We start from the raw sequence: 22,914 nt of genomic DNA, 5'->3' as shown, positions 1-22,914 counted from the left end.
TATGCTGGTGCGGTTGGCCCTGGGTTCCTCCTAATGCAAGGTTCCAGGTACACCCCGCAGGACACACAGAAATGGGCATATGGATGGTTGCTTGCACTGCACTTAGAGCAGGTCAGGTAACTCACAGAGGGACCAGGCTATAAAACATCATGTGGCTCGAGTGTGTGAGCAGTTCCTGCAAGACGAAGTCATTGATGCTATGGACTGGCCCGCCCGTTCCCCAGACCTGAATCCAATTGAGCACATCTGGGACGTCATGTCTCGCTCCATCCACCAACGCCACGTTGCACCACAGACTGTCCAGGAGTTGGCAGATGCTTTAGTCCAGGTCTGGGAGGAGATCCCTCAGGAGTCCATCCGCCACCTCATCAGGAGCATGCCCAGGCATTGTAGGGAGGTCATACAGGCACGTGGAGGCCACACACACTACTGAGCCTCAGTTTGACTTGTTTTAAGGACATTACATCAAAGTTGGAGCAGCCTGTAGTGTGTTTTTCCACTTTCATTTTGAGTGTGGCTCCAAAACCAGACCTCCATGGGTTAATAAATTTGATTTCCAATCATAATTTTTGTGTGATTTTGGTGTCAGCACATTCAACTATGTAAAGAACAAAGTATTTAATAAGAATATTTCATTCATTCAGATCTAGGATGTGTTATTTTAGGCTTCCCTTTATAATTATGAGCAGTGTGTATATATATATATATTATATATATATATATATATATATATAATATTTCTCCACAGGTCCCTTTTAAAAAACAAGGTGGCACTCCCAGTAGTGATAGTACAAAAACGTGTATTAAGTCAGTACAGTGACATCCATTTGATGATTATATGAATGTCACTGTAATGACTTAATACACGTTTTTGTACTATCACTGCTGGGAGTGCCGCCTTGTTTTTTAAAAGGGGACTGCAGATGTTTGGGAAGGCGCCCTGCGCTGAATACTTCATCCAGAGTGCCAGGCTTCCATGGAAGATATATATATATATATATATATATCAGTCAGAACATTAAAACCACCAATATTGTGTAGGCCCCCTCATGCCACCAAAACAGCTGTGGCCCATCGAGGCATGGACCTCTGAAGGTGTTCTATTAGCCACAGATCCTTTAAGTCCTGTATGTTACGAGGTGGGGCCTTCATGGCTTGGACTTGTTTTTCCAGCACATCCCAGATGCTGGATCGGATTTAGATTTGGGGAATTTGGAGGCCAGATCAACACCTGGAACTCTTTATCATGTTCCTCAAACCATTCCTGAACAATTGTTGCAGGATGTATTATCCTGCCGAAAGAGGCTCCTGCCATCAGGGAATAGAATTGCCATGTAGGGCTGTACTTGGTCTGCAACAATTCTTAGGTAGGTGGTACGTTTCAAATTAACATCCACATGAATTGCAGGACCCAAGTTTTCCCAGCAGAACATTCCCCAAAGCAGTACACTGCCTCTGCCAGCTTGCTTTCATCCCATAGTGCATCCTGGAGCCATCTCTTCCCCAGGTAAATGAACTGTCTGTCCACAGAATGTAAATGAAAATGTGGCTCATCAGACCAGACCGCCTTCTTCCATTCCTCCATGGTCCAGATCTAACACTCACATGCCGATTGTAGGCACTTTCGGTAGTGGACAGGTTTCAGCACGGGCACTCTAACTGGTCTATGATGTACTATGTGTTCTGGCACCATTCTATCATAGCCAGCTATAACTTTTTCAGAAATTAGGGCTACAGTGGCTCTTCTGTGGTTTCGGACCAGATGGGCTAGCCTTCGCTCCCCATGTGCAACAGTGAGGTTTGGGTGCCCATGACCCTGTTGCTGGTCCTTCCTAAGACCACTATTGGTAGGTACTAGCAACTGCATAATGGGAACACCCCACAAGACCTGCCATTTTGGAGATGCTCTAACCTAGTCTTCTAGCCATCACAATGTGGCCCTTGTCAAAGTCGTTCAGACCTCTATGCTTGCCAATTATTCCTGCTTCTAACACATCAACTTCAAGAACTGAGTGTACACTTGCTGCCTAATGTATCCCAACACTGGAAGGGTACCATTGTAACAAGATAATCAATGTTATTCACTTCACCTGTCAGTGGTTTTAATAAAAATGCCTTGCTTTTCAAATTTTGCAAACTGAGAAAGGTAACACATTTAAGAGCTATTATTTTATATGTCCGATGTAAAATAGGGAAAATTATATATATAATAAAGAACTACCACAAAATAAACAACACTTTTACTTTATGTTGTATTTAATGCATTAATTTGAAATGGCTGCCATGATGTACCTTCGCGATGTCATCAGTTCCTAATGGTTTACCAGAAGGCATTCTCATGACTATTGGTTCAGCTGAAAAATGGCTGCCATTTTTAAAAGATTGCCGGTTATTGTGAATGAGAAGATGAAAATGAGATACAGAAGCTTTCTTACCCCAGATAATGTCAGGCGGTCTGCAGTCCTTATCATCCTGCTTGCCTGGGAGTAGGGTCTTCCTGGAGGTTCCAGGTACACCCCGCAGGACACACAGAAATGGGCATATGGATGGTTGCTTGCACTGCACTTAGAGCAGGTCAGGTAACTCACAGAGGGACCAGGCTATAAAACATAATGTGCATTATTTGTCATTCACATTTACAGGTCAATGACTTTTAGCCAATATATAAAAGTTTAGACTTTTAATGACAAACGCGACCATTGCATCTACAGTAGTGTATTTACTGCAGTTGTCCATTAAATGTTTTTTTACTGTGATGACATTACCTTTGCCCCACACCAATCACAGAACCGAGCATCTGCCAGGTTCACTCGTCCACACTTGGAACAAGAATGCATTTTGCCCGTCTGGTTAGGTATCGGCGGTGCAGAATCTCCACTGTACATTGCCTGCCAGAAGAAAATATGCAGTAATAGTCTGCTTCCAGACATCTCAGTGTTTGGCTTCCCAGATATACTATACACAAGAACATAGAACAGGATGTACCGTCTGTGTCTCTGGCAGTTTGGCCTCACAGGTCACACAATGCTTTAGATTTATGGGATTTCCAGTTCCACAGAAACGACAGATTGTTTTATCCTTTAAATAAAAAATATACTGATATTAGTGACCTACAGTTATGTAATAGCAAAGACAATTGGTTCTTTCATGCGTAGTTTAGAGAGTGACAGTTATAAAAGATGGGGTTGTGTATGGCCTCAAAACAAATGCCATGCCGGAAAACGATCACAAAATAAAAAATCCTGTTGGCACCTGACAACTGCCAGCCTGTGTGTGCGGTCATCTGTTACTGCACTAACTCAAAACGAACCCATTTGTTCTACGCCAAGCACCTGGATCTGCCCAATTTGGCCACCAACATGCAGTCAGCATTACTTGAAGTTATATTTGTAAGGGATATGTGCAACTTACTTATAACCTATTTTGTAATCGAATATACAAACTATTGAAGTTTTGACTAGTCAAATGCAGTTAAAAGCACTGATTAATAAACCAAATCATGAACATTCAATTGTAGAGTTTGTGTCTATGTCTGTCATGAGTTTGAAAAATGGCAATTCATGGTCAGCATTGATAGGCTAAAAGGGGCCCATACAGGGGCGGATTGGCCGTAGACTTCAGCGGGAACTTTCCTGGTGGGCCGTGGGGGCTGCTAGCTGCAGATTTTGTACATTTATATATATAGTAAACATTTTTTGAGGCAAGCTGTAATACTATGTGGAATGCCCCAAAATGGGCATTACAGTAAATATAGATAATTTTAAGGGGTCAATCCAATTAGGTGCAAGTTTAGTCCTACGAGCTGTTTTTGCGCTAAACTCTCCCTGCGAATTTCAGTTGCAATCCAATTCCAAACCTATATTGCTTTTGCAGAGGAAATTCAAGTATTATTGTGCGCAACTGAGCCGCTGAAAAGGTAGGAAAAATCGGTATTTTAAGGTAAAAATGTCTGGACACAGAACCGGTCTAACCATTCACTTGGATGGGGTTTAAATAGCATAATTTGGCCAATAAAGACATGCCAGCTTTCAGGTGAATTTCTCTAAAAAGCTCAATCATGGTTTAAATGATGTGGGACAGGTATGAGGTGTACATGACGTGGGACAGGTATGTGGAGGTGTAAATGATGTGAGACAGGTATGTGGAGGTGCAAATGGCGTGGGACAGGTATGTGGAGGTGTAAATGACGTGGGACAGGAATGTGGAGGTGTAAATGATGTGTGGACAGGTAGGTGGAGGTGTAAATGATGTGGGACAGGTATGTGGAGGTGTAGATGATGTGGGACAGGTATGTAGAGGTGTAAAAGATGTGGGACAGGTATGTGGAGGTGTAAATGACGTGGGACAGGTATGTGGAGGTGTAAATGACGTGGGACAGGTATGTGGAGGTGTAAATGGCGTGGGACAGGTATGTGGAGGTGTAAATGACGTGGGACAGGAATGTGGAGGTGTAAATGATGTGTGGACAGGTAGGTGGAGGTGTAAATGATGTGGGACAGGTATGTGGAGGTGTAGATGATGTGGGACAGGTATGTGGAGGTGTAAATGATGTGGGACAGGTATGTGGAGGTGTAAATGACGTGGGACAGGTATGTGGAGGTGTAAATGACGTGGGACAGGTATGTGGAGGTGTAAATGACGTGGGACAGGTATGTGGAGGTGTAAATGACGTGGGACAGGTATGTAAAGGTGTAAATGATGTGGGACAGGTAAATAGAAGTGTAAATGACGTGGGACAGGTATGTGGAGGTGTAAATGACGTGGGACAGGTATGTGGAGGTTTAAATGATGTTGGACAGGTACATAGAAGTGTAAATGATGCGGGACAGGTATGTGGAGGTGTAAATGATGTGGGACAGGTATGTGGAGGTGTAAATGACGTGGGACAGGTATGTGGAGGTGTAAATGACGTGGGACAGGTATGTAAAGGTGTAAATGATGTGGGACAGGTATGTGGAGGTGTAAATGACGTGGGACAGGTATGTGGAGGTTTAAATGATGTTGGACAGGTACATAGAAGTGTAAATGATGCGGGACAGGTATGTGGAGGTTTAAATGATGTGACAGGTATGTGAAGATGTAGTATTGATGGGAGAGAGGTTTTTGAACTTGCAGATGAGAGGTAAAAGTGTTTATTCTGACTTTTTACACACTTGTTTAAAAACACTGAAAAATCACTATACAAGCAGTTTCCTGTACTCCAAAAACACTTGATTACTATAATGTTTCAATCATTATTAAAAAGTGCAATTTTAACAACCTCTAGTACTTAACTTACGGCCACTAACAGCCCTCTATAAGATCCTGCTATCTCGGTTGCAAATTTTTGGGTGTCCAGCATGGTTTCCCCACTTTTTCATGCTCTTCTCCCCGTTTGCTTTTTGTACAAAATTCTCACAACCTCACCGCAAATAGCACAAATTGGCATTTCTAATAGGATCTCACGTTTCTTGGGTGGATGCATAAGTGCGAAGTGCACGAGTTTCGGAATTTGCAAACTTGCATCTAATTGAATTGCACTGTAAAAGGGATTTTAAGTTCTGTTATGAAAATAAATAAATTAGAACTATTACACCCTAAATTACAAGGTGTGAAGCGACATTAAAATGGTCAGTGATCTGTATGCTATAGGTAATAATCTGAGTTAAACTTCCTACAATGCTTCATCCATGTTAAATGAGTCAGTAAGTAATAGGTCAGTACTAATTATCCTCACATAATGGTGTAGTGGTCCGATGGCAGAAATTGCTGCTTTAGTGTGTTTTAAGTCCAGACAAAGAATTATGGTAATGGAATTTGGAATGTAAAAGCTCACTTATCTCAGTCACTATCACTGCTAGATAATAATGCACATTAATTGAGGTACCAATATTAATATTGATGTGATCAATTATTTCAAAGTTCTTTAAAACAATATATAATTACCCATAGATGTAACAATAATCCCATAAATGTAACAATAATAATCAAATAAGGACAGGAAACCGGCCCCTTAGTTTTGCCGGATGCTTCTCCAATTAGTAATAATATATGTGGTTACTGTTATAAAGCAATATTTAAGTAATTAGGACAGCAACACAACTACCCCAAAAATAGTAATTAGGACTTATATTAATATTATCTTTTATTTATAAGATGCCACAAGGTGATATAGTCGCACTAGGGGATACAATTTACAACAGGATACACAAGTACAGACTAAAGCTGGGTACACACAATCATATAGTTCCCCTGTAAAGGACAATATTATTTAAACTATTTATTACACCCACTGCCCAGGGGTGCCGTGGATAGCTCCAGGCTATCATCCCAGGCCTGGGGTGCCACGGAGAGGGGGGACCACCGGCCTGGGCTGACTAGCGTGAAATGTTGAATGCTTTGGCTGGGGGACCCCGTGGAGCGGGTCCCACGGCTGTGGCATTACACTCCTGCTAGAAAGAGTCTGGTGCTGGTTGTGGCTAATACAGGGGAACCCTTTCCACAACCAGGACCAGCTCACTGAGCTGGTTGTTGAAAATACTAGGTACCCCTACGTCTTTTTCCCCCAGTATTTTCACAACCAGGACTAGCTCACACAGCCCAATGTTGGTTATGCTTTTAGGGGAAAACCCCACTTCATCTTTTGTTTTTATTTTAACAATTTAATAGCTTTTGCACACAGAAGCCTTCACGAATCTCACTGATCTGTGAAGGCTTCTCTTTAACTCGCACCTTGTAATAAAAGTCGCATTACAAGCAAGTTCACCTACATTACAAGGTGTAAGTTTACACGCAGTTTAATTAACATGCCAGTCAAACTCGAAACCTATTACATATGCGAGTTGTAGGACAAACTCGCACATTCAAAACTGTGCGAGACGGTGCAAGTTTGTACTCGCACCCTATTACATCCCGTCCAGTTTGTGCAGGTAGTGGCGTCACTGGAGTCGGTGACACCCAATGTGTGAGTGCCTGAAAAGGGGATGTGGTCTTGCGGGTGAAAATGCATAAAATCCTTGGATACATAAAAGGGGATAAAGATACATTATACAAATATGCTAAGAAAAAAAGCAGCTACAAATGGCTACTTAACCGGTAATTCTCCAATACCAGTGAATTCAATACAGCTGCATTTTCCAATGCATTTTTCCCCACAAATTATTATATCTTGTTTCACTAATGCATTCACAGGTCCATAGCGATAAGCACAACAGCACAAATACAGGCACATGACGTACAGAGGAACAAAAGGTTTTTTCACTGCTAACTTTTTTTTCCAGCTTATGTCAACTGCCATTATGGGGCTCATTCTGAATAGCACGGCTCTCTCTATTCATGGATATAAATGCAGAGTTCTGCATACAGCACGTGCAGAAGCGACTTCATGCATTTGTGCACAACTTCAGTTACTTTGCTCACGACCCAGAATCTGCCCCTATCTGTGATATTTCTCTAAAGAACGTTTAAGAAAGCTGCATGTGACTTTGAATGCCTGACTTATTTATTTTTGTGGCAAGGCCTATGCCAGGCTGCAGTGGCAGACTCCTACTTCTCTTGTAGTTCAGGAAGAGCCTCACAAACTGGCACAAGTGCTAATTATCAATAAAATGGAGCAGATATCAAAGTGACAATAATATCAAACGTGGGTTTATACAGGTCTTCAGTACACTGAAAAGACCATTTCTCCGTACACACTGACATTGGTTGTAGTAGGAAATGACACATGATCCTAGCTTAGCTCACCTTAAGGTGGATAGAGGCTTGTGGCTGCATCTGTGGTAACAGTGGTGCCTCACACACAATACAGGACGGAGTGTTCATAGGGACCATAGTCCTGCACTCCACGCACAACCCCATCTGCAAGGAAATAAGACATCAATGCCAGAATATAAATGGAGCAGAATACCATGTTAAGTTCTCCTAATTACTTATCTTCAACCAAATAAAAGGGATTTTCTGAAAGCTATTGGAGTGATTTCAAGATCATGCAATTTCCAATTTCAGGTATATAAACATAGGGACGCGTCCATGTATGTCTTTTGTCTGAGTCACGTCCAGGGCTTTATGCAAATGCAGCTACAAATCCCTTCCCTGACGTACATCCCTGCACATGGACCGACTATGGCGGGTGCAGATTGTCCGTCTGAGTATGGCCTGCTATGTGAGCGATTCTGCGTCTATGAACATAACCACTATCAGCAACACGCCAGCGACACTCCCTCAAACTATGTTTTAAGTTGTTCAAAGGACTTTAAAATTACATCAGAGTATAGCTGGCCAAGTATGACTGTTCCCTACCAGCTCCAGGTGGCTACACCCATCAAAGTCCCACGTTCTTTCAATTTGGTTGCTCCTCAAAGAGAAGTGCCAGGGTCAAATACAGAGTACTCTACTTGTTTTTAAATTGCATTACAAATTTGCACCACCTAATGAATCACAGGGAGGTTCAATACCGACTGCTGGACAGTACCCACCACCTTAAATGTGTTAATTATGATGCATAATACTGGTAGGTTTGGATCTTTCTTAAGCAGTATTTGTCTTTTACACACTGTATAAGCATTTTTTTTTACAGTCACAGGCAGCTACTGAATTCAGCCAATTCACTAGGAACCTGTGACATAACTGAGGCAGCCAATTTGTAGGATAAGATAATATTTATGAGAAAGAAGTCTATCCATTCACTATAAACCAGTGACATCAGTGACATAACTGAGGCAGCCATTTTGTGAGATGAGACAATATTTATGAGATGGCAGACTATGAATTCACTATGAACCTGTGACATAACTGAGGCAGCCATTTTGTGGGATGAGACAGTATTTATGAGATGGCAGACTGTGAATACACTATAAACCTGTGACATAACTGAGGCATGAGATAAGAGCATTTGACAAGCTCACAAAACACCTGCCTCTGCTGTATATAATCAACAGGTAATGATAATGGTCACATTTACAAGCTAAAGTTTAAAGAACATCACAATGGAACTCGAGACTGCTAGCCCAACATTTAATATTGTGCAATTCCTGCAAGGAAGGTTCTATATGAGATCTAAAACCACACATTGAGAAAACTATAGCCTTACACGCTTGTATAAATTGGCTTTAGTGCTGTACTTTCTTAAAACTAGAGTTAATGTATCCTAAGTATGAAAATAAGTATGTTGACCATTAGAAACAAAAGGAAGTTTAAATAAAATTATCACTTTGAAGCAATTATATAGGTGTCAATGTACTAATAATCGCGGACCAGCGTGATTATTATCTATCCATATCACCAGGGGATATTTCAATTTTTAATGAAAATATCCCAGCTATGTACAAAGGGGAACTCGTAGGGACAGCGGTTGCTGTGACCGCTGTCCATGCGAGTCATATCCCCGGCAATTTGTAGAAGTCTTTCACAGAAAACCAGAGCCGCTGGAGGCTGTGAGAGAGAGTTCATAAGAAGATGGTGTAAACTACCAGGGGCTAAACTCTGAAAACCTTTGCTTTTTGGAGTTTAGTACATAGGGGTCAGACCATTGATAATAATGGGGACTGCGATATGCAGTGCTAATAAGCATTTCAGTTAAATCTCCTGCTTTGTGCCATTAGTCCATAGGAATAATACATCAAATTATGCAGAAACTGCAGTTTCTGCATAATATATGTAAAAAACAGCTTGATACATAGGCCCATAAGTCGTTTTTGTTTTTTTTTATAAAATTTCGGAAATAAGATTGATGCCAAATCATATAAGATCTAATAAATCCATGGTAAAAGAGTAACTATCACATACACTTAACTATTTTGAAGACAAACAGTATTATTCAGCTATTCGAAAACATTTTCCTACAATGGCAGAAAGTTTCATGTAATTCACAATTGCAGGTAAGAATGTAACCATTTCAATAACAACCTGAGCGCCCTCTGGTGGTGGTAGGCGGCGTCCAGGCACAGGTGGTACAGGAGAGCCACATTCTTGGCAGAAGCGGGCAAATGGGTCAGATGGGCGAGAGGCTAAGCAGTGAGCACACCTAAAATGTAACGGTAACGTCAGGAGTGAGTTTACCTGCTACAAGTTAAACATCACATTCTCTCATGAGATGGAAAATTGTCATATAAAGAACATAGAGAATCTGGGAAAGGTTTCAGAATATATATTGAAAATTGACAGAGATAATGAGAGACAGCAACCCGGCATAGTAGTCTTTAATATGGAAATAATGATTAAATCTATATTTTGGTATTCTACTTCCACCTAAAATGCAGGCAACAAGGATAGCAGTACAGTATATGTAAAACATAAAACGACTCCTATTTACCTAGCTTTCATCCCATAAGCATAGGGGCAGGGAATTCTAAATTAATTACATATATTATACTGAAAATTCTTGTTATTATAATGTCATATAGTGATTTTACACTGAACTTGATTATATATCATATTTAATTTAGCCCTGATGATGTTGATGCAAATGTACTGACACATCTTTAGTATGCCCAAAGTGATGTGATCTGTACTAGCATAGCAGCTATACAGCCACAGTGTACCTGACTCTGATGTATATAGTTAAGCCGGGTACACACTGACAGATATATTGGCCGATCAATTGATCAGCTAATATATCTGCTGCCCGTCGGCCAGTGTGTACTCGCGATATGTCGGTGAACGTCATCACTCACCGACATATCGCATTGGCTGTGCTGCACAGCCGATGGACAGATATGTCTGCAGACCGCCCGCACACACACACACACACCGGCAGCTGCGGGGAGGGGGAAGGGACGAACCCCCTGGCCACCGGGACCCGCGGCCAGACTCAGATGATGGCCATTCAGTGTGTATGAACGACCATCATCTGCAGATATATCTGTATAGTGTGTACCCACCATTAGACAGTACTGTAAAGTATGGAATTCGGAGTCAGTGTGTTCACAATAGGTGTTTATTCTGTACTTATCAGTCTATTGTTTTCCACAGATAACCCCAGCAAAGCTGTTACAATAAGACCACCCTGTTGTTTGTTTTTATAGCGGATTTGTATCAGCCCTGCAGTGAGGACTTGCTGTACACAAATAGAGAAAATGTTTTCTTTGCCTTGGTGCTAGTGTCCCTTTAAGATTTGAGAAGATAGAAGTACTGGAATAAACGTGACCATGATTAAACGAGCTGATAAGCCTATATAAAGACACCAGGACAAGGGATAGAGACACCATTGTGTGCAGAACATCTGCAGATCTGAGTATTCAAATGAATAAACAAACAATACAAAAGCAATTATCATTGAGGTGTAATGTAGAGACAGACTATTCACTTGTACATTAAGCTGGGTGATATATTGGCCGTTTCATTGGCTCGATATATCGCGAGCACAACGGCGGGTGTGTACTCCCGATATGTCTGTGAACGACGTCTTTCACAGACATATTGCATCTGCTCTGCAGCACAGTAGATGGTTGATATATATGCAGATATATTGGCGCATCCGGCTGTGTGTACGGGCGGTCAGCCACCCACCCGTACACTTGCTGCAGGGACTGCGGGTGACTTCAAATAGCCCGTCCAGTTGTGATGTCAGGGTACACACATCAAGCTGCTGATCAGTAAGTCTGTATAGCTTGCCTGACCGGCCGCTGTGTCGGCAGAGCCGCCTATCGGCAGATCCGTCAGCACAGCGTGTAACCAGCTTTAGTTGTCCAATAAGACAAACGTGTATATTTTTGCAGAATATACACATTTGTGTACAACCCCACAAAACCTATGCATACATCCATATGCAGATTTTTCTGTATCTTATCCTTAAGCCTGGAGAGGCAGTATGAGGGAAGGGGCATAGATGGGCTCAGCATAGTAAGGGCATTTTCATTACAGCGACTCAGTTAGACATGGACACGACGTAGATATGTCTACGAGGAGTAGTTCATAGCTTACACTTCATCTACATAACATCAATTCATTAACTTGGCAACTTCCTTATCATTTCCATATGGAATGCTGCAGAAAAGACTATTCCCACTTAATCTTTAAAGGGATAGTGTCCTATTTTGTAATATGGTAATTGTGAGTTTTGCTTTTATTAATTAAACATTATTCTATCTGTACACTACATAATAATGTATTAAAACATGTTTTCATTATATTGCATATAAATAGGGAATTCCCTTTCTGCACTGAGTATGCTTCCATCAGGCATACATACACATTGGTACACTTCGGTAAAGCTGGGTACACATTGGGCGACATATCGTCCGTTCAATTGAACGCCCGAACAGCGTTCACAGACATTTTGCATCTGCAGCCGATATAAACTGTATCTGCAGATATATTGGTGCATCTGCTGGTGTGTACAGGCAGTCAGCCGACCGCCCGTGCACTTGCTGCAGGAACCGCCAGTGACTGACAGCTCAACTGGGTGGGCAAATTCAAATGCCCGCCTAGTCATGATGTCAGGGAGCACATATCCAGTGGCCGATCGGTAAGTCTGTATAGCTTTTCTGATCGCCCGCCGTGTCAGCGGATCTACCGGTTGACGGATCTATTGGCACAGTGTGTACCCAGCTTAAGAAACACTCTTCTGGAGTTGTTCAAGTCGCAAAACAGCACATATGCATCCACCTCTAAATGAGCCCTTTGTGTCTTGTCGGAGTGGCCTAATTACCCAGACTGAATGATATAAATATACACACATTGCTGTGCTGTCTGCACTTACTTCAGGAAATCAGTTTCCCTCTGGATTCTCATGCTCTGTGTACTTGTCAGACTCTTCCTAACAATTGGGTCTGCTGGATCATTCAGCTACAATAAAGAGTAAATTATACAGATAGAAATTATTTTACACTAAATTGCTTAGAGCAAACAAATGTATCATAAAAAAACAGTTTTGTTCAATTAGAGAGGAAGCTCATAGTAAGTGTCACTATCACTTAATCAGGGCCATGCATTGAAGCGGTTTATGTGATACTACTGAAACACTGTTTGATGAGTCACTGTGACATGTCCAGAATTCACTGCACAGTCCCAGTCTGCACTAACCTGAGATCTCTGGGTCTGAGGCACAGACACTGGTTCCTCTCCATGGATGGGCTTCCCTAGGCGACTATTCATAAATCTTGGTCCCGTCACTGACCTGTGGCTGGTTCTCCCATCAGTTTCATGACCTGAAAGGGAAATGCACTAGTACAAATAGATATATAAGAAACACAATGTACAATGACGTAAGAGACTGCTGTACTGATATTAGAAATTATGGTTCATTAGTATGATTCAATAGTATTCCCACAAGACAACAGTAGTTACAGACCTGACATCTCTATTTCTGTCAACAACACGACAATAAACCCTACCCCTCAAACCCGCTGCCTCGGTGTCTTCCTTGACTCAGAACTGTCCCTTGCTCCTCACATCCAGTCTGTATCCAAATCATTTTACACATATACAGAATATGTCCATATTTCATACAAGACACTGCAGAAACTTTAATTCATGCACTCATTATCTCCCGCATCAATTATTGTAATAGACTCCTTACTGGTCTTCCCTAAACAGACTTTCACCCCTATAATCCATATTGAATGCAGCGTATAGACTCTTCCTCGCAATACGTCCTTTTGCTGCTGCTCTGCTCGGTCAATCCTTACACTGGTTGCCTGAATTTTACGGAATCTAATATAAAATACTTCTACTTACATACTGTATAAGGCTATCAACAAGACTACACCAATATACATTTCTAAGAATATCTCTCAACTGCTTCCTCTGCTCTGTGCAAGAAATAGATCTCTTATCCACACGCATTTCCTACTCCCATTTACAGGACATTTGTTGGGCTGCACCAACCCTGTAGAATGCCCTCTCTCGCACAGATTTCTTCTAGCCTCCAAACCTTCAAGCATTCCCTGAAAACTCACCTCTTCAGACAAGCTTACAAAATTCCTGAGCTGCCCACATAACCTATTCTACTCAATTACCTACCCACTGCACAGTCCACATATAACTCTACATATGTTCTCTTTCTACACTAACACAACCCACTGAACCCAGGCCAACTTTGCTGTGTGACTGGATCATGTAGCCTACCAAGAACCTTTGCAATCTAGCTGGACCATTTTGCAATCCACACTGTGGCAAGATCAGGGTAAGGGTACCATCTCCTGGGATAAATGGTTGCACTTGTCATGCATAAGCCAACTATGAAAATGCCTGTTCTTATGGTCTATCTTTGGATAAAGATCCTTTTTGTTGGAGACAGCAAGTTGCAAATAGCTGGTGATCACATAAGTGGGTCTTAAATGTTCTTTCTGGAAAGGGAGCGGTAGAGACAGAAGTGGGGCAGGGGCAGGAATTTTTACCACACATATTTAAGTGAAGTAAATACAATAAACAGTGATGGTGCTGCAAATGTGCTATTTCAGTGCTATTGTGGCCAGACATAGCCTTTCTGTATAAATAATATGTACATAAATGTATTTATTTATACATTCATTATATAAAATTATGATGGGACAGCATACCTCCCAACATGACCCATTCCAGGAGGGACAAAATGCTCTGTTCTTGGACTTCCCTCTTGATTGCCGTCACCTGTGTTGAAACACCTTACTTATAATTAACGACTTCAACACAGGTGACTGCAATCATAAAATAAGAGGGAAGTCCAGGACCCGAGCATTTTGTCCCTCCTGGAATGGGTCATGTTTGGAGGTATGGGACAGGGTTTAGCATTAGTGTCTCACAGCACTGGGGTCATGGGTTCCACTCTCACCAAGACCCTGACCCTGATCTGTTTGGCATTTGTATGTTCTCCAGTTGTTTGCATGTATTATGATTGAAACTATGTAAATGAATGATAATAATAATTTAAAAATTTAATTGTTAGTGTGTCTTTAAGTTTGCTAACAAGGATCAAAGTTTATTTGAGTGATCCAATCTAAATGATGTTAAATAACCCAGTGCAAACAGCACCAAAAGCAGTGTCACCCAGTGAGTCTACCCACCTTGTCATCGCCACCTCTGCACTCCTTGCACGCGCCTTTGGCGCACGCAAAAGAGGGCGTGGCCTCATGCCCACAAAGCCATGTCCGCTGTAGAATAATGTTTTGGGGACAGCCCCAGCCTCTCTGGGCACAGTGTGGATGATGTGCGCATGCGCGCTTCATCCATCACCACTGCTTGGTGACACCAAAATAGCAGAACTCCCTCAGATAGTGTTACCCGGTGTGGCCTGTGCCCTCCTAGTGAAGCCACTGCTAATAGCTATCAATCAAGTTTTTAGTTTTTTTTTCTGTTTGTTATCTCGTCTTTATCTTTTTTCTTTTTTTTTGTGTATTTGTGGTTTGTATTTACAAATATATATTTATATATTCTAAATATTTGGAAAAATATTGTATTTAAGTGTTGTAGTGGAAATGTTTGTTGAATATTAAATAAAAATGTGAATTACAAAAAAATAAAAAACAGACAAGTGCCATTTTTTCACTGCCGCAATCGTGAAAACACATGGATCCAGGAACTTATCCCGGATCCTATGTGTTTTCGGACAAAAAAAAAGGGAATTTTTAGTGCGGTAAAATCAGAGAGTAATTGAAATGCGGTAAAGTCCCGTTTTTGACGCACTTAATATTATCGTGGGCAGTTGAATTCCCCCCTTTATATTTTCAAAAAACACCATTAGTCTTTTTGCTCCTTCTAACATGTCAAATAAAACGTGACTAAACAAAAAAGGTGTTTTTATTGAAATTTCAAGAAACTGCAACATAGTTGATCACCAGACAAAAGCTGCTAAAGAATCCACATACTTTGAAAGAGGGGACTCACCTCTTTAAAATGTGGGTGCCCACACATGTATAGGTGCAATTATGGGCTCAAGAGGACATGTAGTGCCCTCCTGCTCATATATGGAAAAATTTATGTTTTCAGTAGTTTTGGGTAACATTGTATGGTGATCATAGATGAGTAGAAAAAAAGGGGGGGGTCAGCCCCCTATTGTTCCTCAGCACACTGAATTGTACCTGCAACAATACATGAAGACTATATGGTTATAGAAATTCAGAGATATTAGTTGCATGCATTTGCAAATACATGGGAGGCTGCTAGGCCACGTCATGGCTTCTCTGTTACTAGAAGTCCCTAACACTAAGGGGTTCACGTCGGGCACATGGCACCCCAAAAAACGTCCAGCCCAGGACCCCCCTGGGCATTACACAAAAAAAGGAAGAAGGGTGACAGTGAAGTCTAAAGTATAGATGTGTAAGACTAATTAATAAGTGTTGAAAAAGGGTTAAAATATATGTGAAAAAATGACATAAATAAAAAACAAACATAAAAGGAGATATGAAAAGTTACTTTGTGTATTAAGTGATGATGCCCCGAAGAGGCCCAGCCAGAGTAGCCCCGGGGGCCCTACGCCCAAACTCTCACCCCCAATGTAATATATTTACCAATTAAGGCCTCTATACTTTACACTTCACTGTCACCCTTCTTCCCTATTTTCGTGTGATGCCCTGGAGGGGCGGGGGGGGGAAGAGTCCTGGGCTGGATGTTTTTTGGGGTGCCCTGCACCCGGACGTGAACCCCTTAGTGTTAGGGACTGCTAGTAACAGAGAAGCTGTGACGTGGCCTAACAGCTTCCCATGGATTTGCAAATGCATGCAACTAATATCTCAGAATTTCTATCACCATATAGTCTTCATGTATTGTTGCAGGTACAATTCAGTGTGCTGAGGAATAATAGGGGGCTAACCCCCCCCTTTTTTATTTTCTACTTGGTATGACCCCTCCCTTTCATGCACCTGAAGAGTACTACCAGATTGATTTGAGCAGCTGCCATTTTTTGTTTGATCTTAGATGAGTGTCAGACAATGAGCAAGATGCATCAAGCATTGCACTTTGCATACGATGCACCCTGCCACTGATCACAAGCATGGTAACATTTTGTAATGCAGTTTGCTTGAACAATTGCGAGTAACAACTGAAAGGACAGCTCTCCTGATGAGATAAGATTATGAGAGCTGTCCTTTGTGATATAAGGACTTCCAGGTTTATTATGGGGGGGGACGGACTCTGTAAACTGCATGCATCCCGCCTAATATGTTTCAAGGGACTCTACTATTTGAAGACAGGGAATTCCCCCTCTTTCAAATGTGGGTGCCAGGTTTGGGGACTGATCACTAGGCAATAACTTCTGTGGGTGCTCCCATTTTTCTAGCTGCAATTCAATGGGAGATATAGTCCTTGTCCCACCATTTTCAACTTTTTTCTTTTCCCAACAAAAAAAGTGACGTTCACACGCAACTACACTCCGTTGGCACTTCCGGGTTCACTCCTCGGTCAGTGCGGTCATGCCTTGTAAATTATTGCTGCTTTAAATCTAGTGACTAATTCACTGAATACATGCGAGTGCCAGCAACTCATAACCTATTACATTTACCCTATGATTGGTGTGGTCTCTAAAGATTGCAGCATATTTGTAATTTTCCACCAGGTTATTAAACAAATGTACATATAGAATGAAAAGTGTACAATTAGTTACTATACTCTGGGTTAAATGAGCTACTATAGTGTTATTACTATAAATCTTTACCTTTATAGCTTTGTGTAGAATCATCCCAAGCAAAACTTCTCTGTAAAATGCTATCTTTCTTCTTCATCTTGGCAGGAGATGAGACATTGTCAGTGTCCTAAAGGTACAGATATTTACAGCTATTTATTATGTCCTGCAAACTTACATACTGACCTGCCCGTACTGAGGGCCTGAATCAGAGCCGGACGCTCTGAATCAGGGCGGTTTTTTTTTCTTTGTTGTGCGGCCTCCTGGCCACTCGCATAGCTGTGCGTGACCACCCACAGCTATTGCTAGCGGCAAGGTGATGGTCGCGATGGTCTCAAAGATCGCGACCATCGGGGCTTGCGACGTGACCATTGCGGTAGGGTCTCGTTCCCACAAGCCCCAGTGAGCTTCTGGCTCTTAATAGAGCCGGAAGCTCATCACTGACATCACTCGTGATGTCAGTGGGGCCGCCCCCAAACGGCAGGCGTTCCGTCTGGAACGCCTCCGTTTGGCCAGCCACCCCCCCTGCCCAACTCCAAAACGGAGTTTGGTGCGAGACCTGGAGCGACCGTCGCTAGCCTGGTCTCGCGCATGCGCACATAGGAGCCGGCTCTGGTGTGCGCATGCGCAGTGGCCAAACATCGACCCGCTCGCAAGCGCATAGCGCTTGCGAGCGGGTCTGTATCAGGCCCTGAGAGTGCTGTTGTTCAGAGTTACCCAGAGAACTTTCCTGCACTGACATTACATCATTTTAGTAAGATCTTCCACACCAAGTGAAATATACATTTGGCCAATACTCTAAAACTCCATTCATATGCACCATGCACCATGCATATCCTGATTTTACATCATCACAGGAAACAGCTATCACACATTACAATATACAGTATAAGCTATAATTAAAACTGACCAATAAAAATAAATCTAACTAAATAAACTGTCACCAAACTTATTAATTAATTCCAGGAAAAACAATGGTTCAAACAGTAAATAACTCTTAAACAATATATTTTTGCAAAGACTATGAATGCCCTTATGCACTTCAATTTGGCTGATTAATACCTGGCTGATTGGCAGCAAGTCACCATATGTATGGGTAAATAACGCTGATCCTAATCTACTATGGAAGGGAGACATGGGATGTTGAATGGTAAATGCAGCTTTTGACCGTGTATGTTGCAGCACGATAATGTTCTTTTTCACCCAGGTATTCAACCTGAGCATCGTGCATACAGTTCTTTCAGTTCTTGTCATACATGTCTATGTACATTCAAATCTGACAGAAATTACGCCTCCTGATGGGTTGGTCAGTGTTTAGCCTGTTTAAGACAGTATTACGCCTAAATCTAAATACTAGAAGTTGGATGTATGAACTTTGCTTTGTATATAGGGGCACCACAATCTTTCAGTAGGACAGTAGGTCTAACGCTCAGAGGGGTAGATGTATGAAGCAGTGAAAAGAGTGGAAAATGATTATTAATTACTGGTAATTCTCAGGCTAGACTGGTTCTAGACCTGTAGAGGCGCGATGATATGTTCCTGCAATACATCGATACTTAAAAAATGTCTATTTGCTATAGACTCTTCTACTTATGCGACACTGTGATTTGGTAGTGTCAGATATACAGCAATTCTGTTTATCTCAGTGTGCAGTATATCTCAGCTGTTCACTGGCCAAATATTCTCTGTAAAGCGCTGCAAAACAAATGTGCGCTATATAAAAAACTGGTAATAAATAATAATAAAATAAGTGTCCCATTGGAGGACTTACCCATGGCAACCAATCAGCTTTGATGTTGCATTTATCAAATACATTCTATAAAATGATAGGTAGAAGCTAATTGGTTGCCATAGGTAACTTCTCCACTGGCACACTTCCCCACTCTTGTCACTGCTTCATACATCTACCCCAGAATGTGGTTTTCCTCTATTCCCATCCTCACATTATGACACTGCCCCTGTCACATCCAACCCTGCTTTCCCTTATTGTATCCCATAAATGGATAAGTCACCTTCCTACAAGATTAGCAGATGCATCTCTGGAAATGCCCAGTGCTGCTATATGAACATTCCAATGATATTATTTTCTACAGGTTGTCGTCCAGACTGTGAACATCTGAATGAGCAGGAGATCATTATTTAACCGATAACAAAAAATATGCTCTGACCCTCATCAAACACACTTTGATAAGCAGAACAAAGCTACAATGCCTCAACCTGATAGCATATGTTACCTGTTTGGTGAGTTCTTTCAGGAAGTTCTCACCATTGTCTTCATCTGATGAGTCTTTATCTGGAGGAACGTATTGTACAATAAACACCTTGGTCACTGTCCCACTTTCTCTGCCATCTCTATAAAGGGAATATGCATGATGACATCAATACCCAAAACAACAGTGAACAATTTAAACTAAAATATGATTTAATTACTTTTAAATGACAGTATATATTTTTCCTTAAAGTCAGTATAAGTGGACATGACCCCGGTATGCCCAAGAGTAACAGCCTGGAAGTTCCAGGAACCAGTGTGTTTCTGACGATTTAGCCTATAAATTTAAATCAGCAATAATTTAAACTGCAAAACCAGGTTGGTTATGTCTTTTAAATTATTGCTGCTTTAAATCTTTGGGCTAAAATCGCAGAACTGTGCCGGTTCTTGCAACTCGCAGGCTACTCCATATGGGCTTATTGCAATGCAAGAATTGACACTCATGGGTGCAAATGTACCATTTATAGCAGGGGTGGCCAAAACGTTGATCGCGATTGACCGGTCGATTGCGTGGACATTCGCGGAGCAGCCAGCAGCAGCCAATAAGAGTCAGGCAGTTTCTTAGTGGCTGCTGCACCCAGAGCCAGCGCAATTTGCTTAGCCGGCCCTGTGCCACAGGAAGGTGCCGGGCTGGAGAGACGCTGCCGCTGCCTTCTCCATTTGCCATCCACCCGCTGAGATTTTGTTACCAGTGAGCACCAAGCAGCTCCTTCTCTGCAGCGGCAGCTGGAGCTCACTCCTGTCTCCGCCATCCGGCTCCTGCAGTGGGTGGAGGGACAGACGTCTCTCTCATAGTGCCAAGCGGGAGGAGCAGTAGAAGCGGGGCTTCATGTAAGTATAGTGTTGTGTGTGTGTCTGTATGTGTAAGGGGCACTGTATAAAGGGCAGCACTACTGGGGGCACTGCAAAATGGGCACTACAGGTACTGCATAAGGGGTACTACTACTGGGGGCACTGCATAAGGGGCACTACTACTGGTGGCATTGTATAAAGAGCACTACTACTGAGGGTATTGCATAAGGGGCACTACTACTGTGGACATTGCATAAGGGGAACTACTACAGTGGACATTGTATAAGGGGAACTACTTCTGTGGGCATTATGTGTAAAGGGGCACTACTGTGGGCATTGTGTATAAGGGACACTACTGTGTGTCTTAACATGAATAAGGGACACTACTATGTGGTGTAATGTGTATCAGGGGCACTATGTGTGATGTAGTGTGAATGAGATTGCACTACTGTGTGGCGAAATTTGAATTAGGGGTACTATGTGTGATTTCGGCAGGACAGACCCCACGCCCCTTGCTGAGAGATCACGCCCCCTACTGCATGCCACGCCCCCTTTTTCAGGCTCGGTAGATCACAAAAGGTTGTAGATCACAGAGTCCAAAAGTTCGCCCACCCCTGATCTATAGGATAAATGATAAATTAGAGACCTTAACAAGGCAATTATCCAAATGGTAAATATTTATTAGATCAAATGACGTATTTTTCTCCTGACACTTCAATAACAGAAGTGAATTGTACACGTTTCGCAAAATAACCGTTTGCCTCATCAGAAAAAACGTGCTGTAGTTAATTAGTGTGCAGTAATGTATAATAGTGTACCTGCACACCTCCAGATCAGCATAGCGTGCTCTTATACAGCCATAGCCAAAAGTTTTGAGAATGACACGAGTTTTGGTTTTCACAAAGTTTGCTGCTTCAGTGTTTTTAGACCTGAACCCTACCATCAACCAAAAAACAACTGGAAATGTGACTCATCGGACCACACCACATGTTGCCAGTCCTCCAGGGTTCAATTAGCTTTGTCACAAGCTCAGGTGAGGCACTTTGTCCAATGTCGCAGTGTTAACAGGGGCACTTTGGTGGGTTTTCTGCTCCCATATCCCATGGAAGCTAAAGAACCCTGCTGGGTATGCGTCTGGCACCTCCTGCATTGAATGTGGATGTGATTTGAGCCAATGTCGCCTGTCTGTTACTGCAGCCAATTCTGGCCAGGCGCAGCTAGTCACGATCACTAACAACCCGTGGCCAGCCACTACCTTCCATGAGGTATTCACGGTATACATGTGACACCATAGACTGAGAAATGTTGAATGTCCGCACAACTTCGGAAATGGAATGTCCCATCCAACAGGCACCCACCGTCTGTCCCGTTCCAACTCTGATAATTCATGACGCCTTACCATGAGCAGCCTAGCCGGTGTTCAAACTGACTCACAAGATGTCATATTACAACTGATGCAGGTCTGGGCATTTCCAACAGTCAATATGGAGCATAAACACAAACATTGGAACATACGATGGAGGCAGAATTACATAGACTGTATTGGGGAACAAGTATGTGGCACCTCTAAGGCAGGAGACCATTATGATTCACTAATAATAAAGCAGCTATTTGTGAATATTATATTTGTATAGCTTCTGCTAGTATGGTACAGTTGGAATGAGGAGAGACAGTTAAAGACATAGCAGAGATCCCAAAAAGGAGCTTGTTACCTATGGGTGGTCGATTCATCAGAGAGCCCAGAGAATGGGTACAATGCTAGTTCTGTGTGGATTGGGGTCTGGCAATTAAACCATGGTAGAGTGTTGAGCTTTGGGAATTGTTAGGGAGCAGAATAACGTTTCCCTGTAATGTGATGCTATTACCAGTGTACAGCAGCAGTAAACTAATCTGCTCATGGAAGTCAAATTACTGTTTTGTAGTATTCAATAGGTTATTTCTGGCAAAACTTCTACTTCAAATAAGTGGTAGTAAGCAGCAAAATGATTTTAATTACACATAATCATTTTCAAGTGAAGTTTCCCTTTAAGTGTCTTCCGGAAATAAGACCAGATCCATAGAGGTGATGATTTCCATATGGCAATACATTTAATTTACAAATTGTGGTCGTGTGGAAGGTTTTGTACTTGCTTATTAGTTGCAATTTATTAATTATATGATAATGACTTAACTTACCTACTAACAGCCAGAGCCTTAACAGTTATTTTACCATCAGGCAATGTAAATGGACCACGATACTTCAATGTGGTGTTTTCTGTTTGACCCGGTTTCTTAAATAGCTCTGGTTTACTTCCATCGAGTGTATAGTGTATGGTCACATTTGGTGAGTCTGGAAATGTAG

The 22,914-nt window shown here is 42.0% G+C and overlaps 1 protein-coding gene across 3 annotated transcripts in view; it reads right to left on the bottom strand.

Annotated features, from left to right (window-relative positions):
* Positions 1-22,914, bottom strand: part of DZANK1 (double zinc ribbon and ankyrin repeat domains 1) — a 67,034-nt gene that overhangs the window by 39,275 nt on the left and 4,845 nt on the right. For all 3 annotated transcript variants that reach the window (XM_088477578.1, XM_088477577.1, XM_088477579.1), the window contains 10 exons: positions 22,749-22,902; positions 19,747-19,864; positions 17,546-17,642; positions 13,000-13,124; positions 12,677-12,762; positions 9,883-10,000; positions 7,723-7,836; positions 2,986-3,078; positions 2,766-2,888; positions 2,436-2,600 (listed from right to left, as the gene is read on the bottom strand). In XM_088477578.1, coding sequence (XP_088333704.1) covers positions 2,436-2,600; positions 2,766-2,888; positions 2,986-3,078; positions 7,723-7,836; positions 9,883-10,000; positions 12,677-12,762; positions 13,000-13,124; positions 17,546-17,642; positions 19,747-19,864; positions 22,749-22,902 — 1,193 coding nt within the window. The remainder of the gene's footprint in view (positions 1-2,435; positions 2,601-2,765; positions 2,889-2,985; positions 3,079-7,722; positions 7,837-9,882; positions 10,001-12,676; positions 12,763-12,999; positions 13,125-17,545; positions 17,643-19,746; positions 19,865-22,748; positions 22,903-22,914) is intronic.

Source organism: Taudactylus pleione, unplaced genomic scaffold (assembly GCF_031769625.1).
Source record: "Taudactylus pleione unplaced genomic scaffold, aTauple2 ptg000201l, whole genome shotgun sequence".
Taxonomy (NCBI): Eukaryota; Metazoa; Chordata; class Amphibia; order Anura; family Myobatrachidae; genus Taudactylus; species Taudactylus pleione.
Note: the sequence above shows the minus strand (reverse complement) of the source record. Positions and strands in the feature narration are given on the sequence as shown.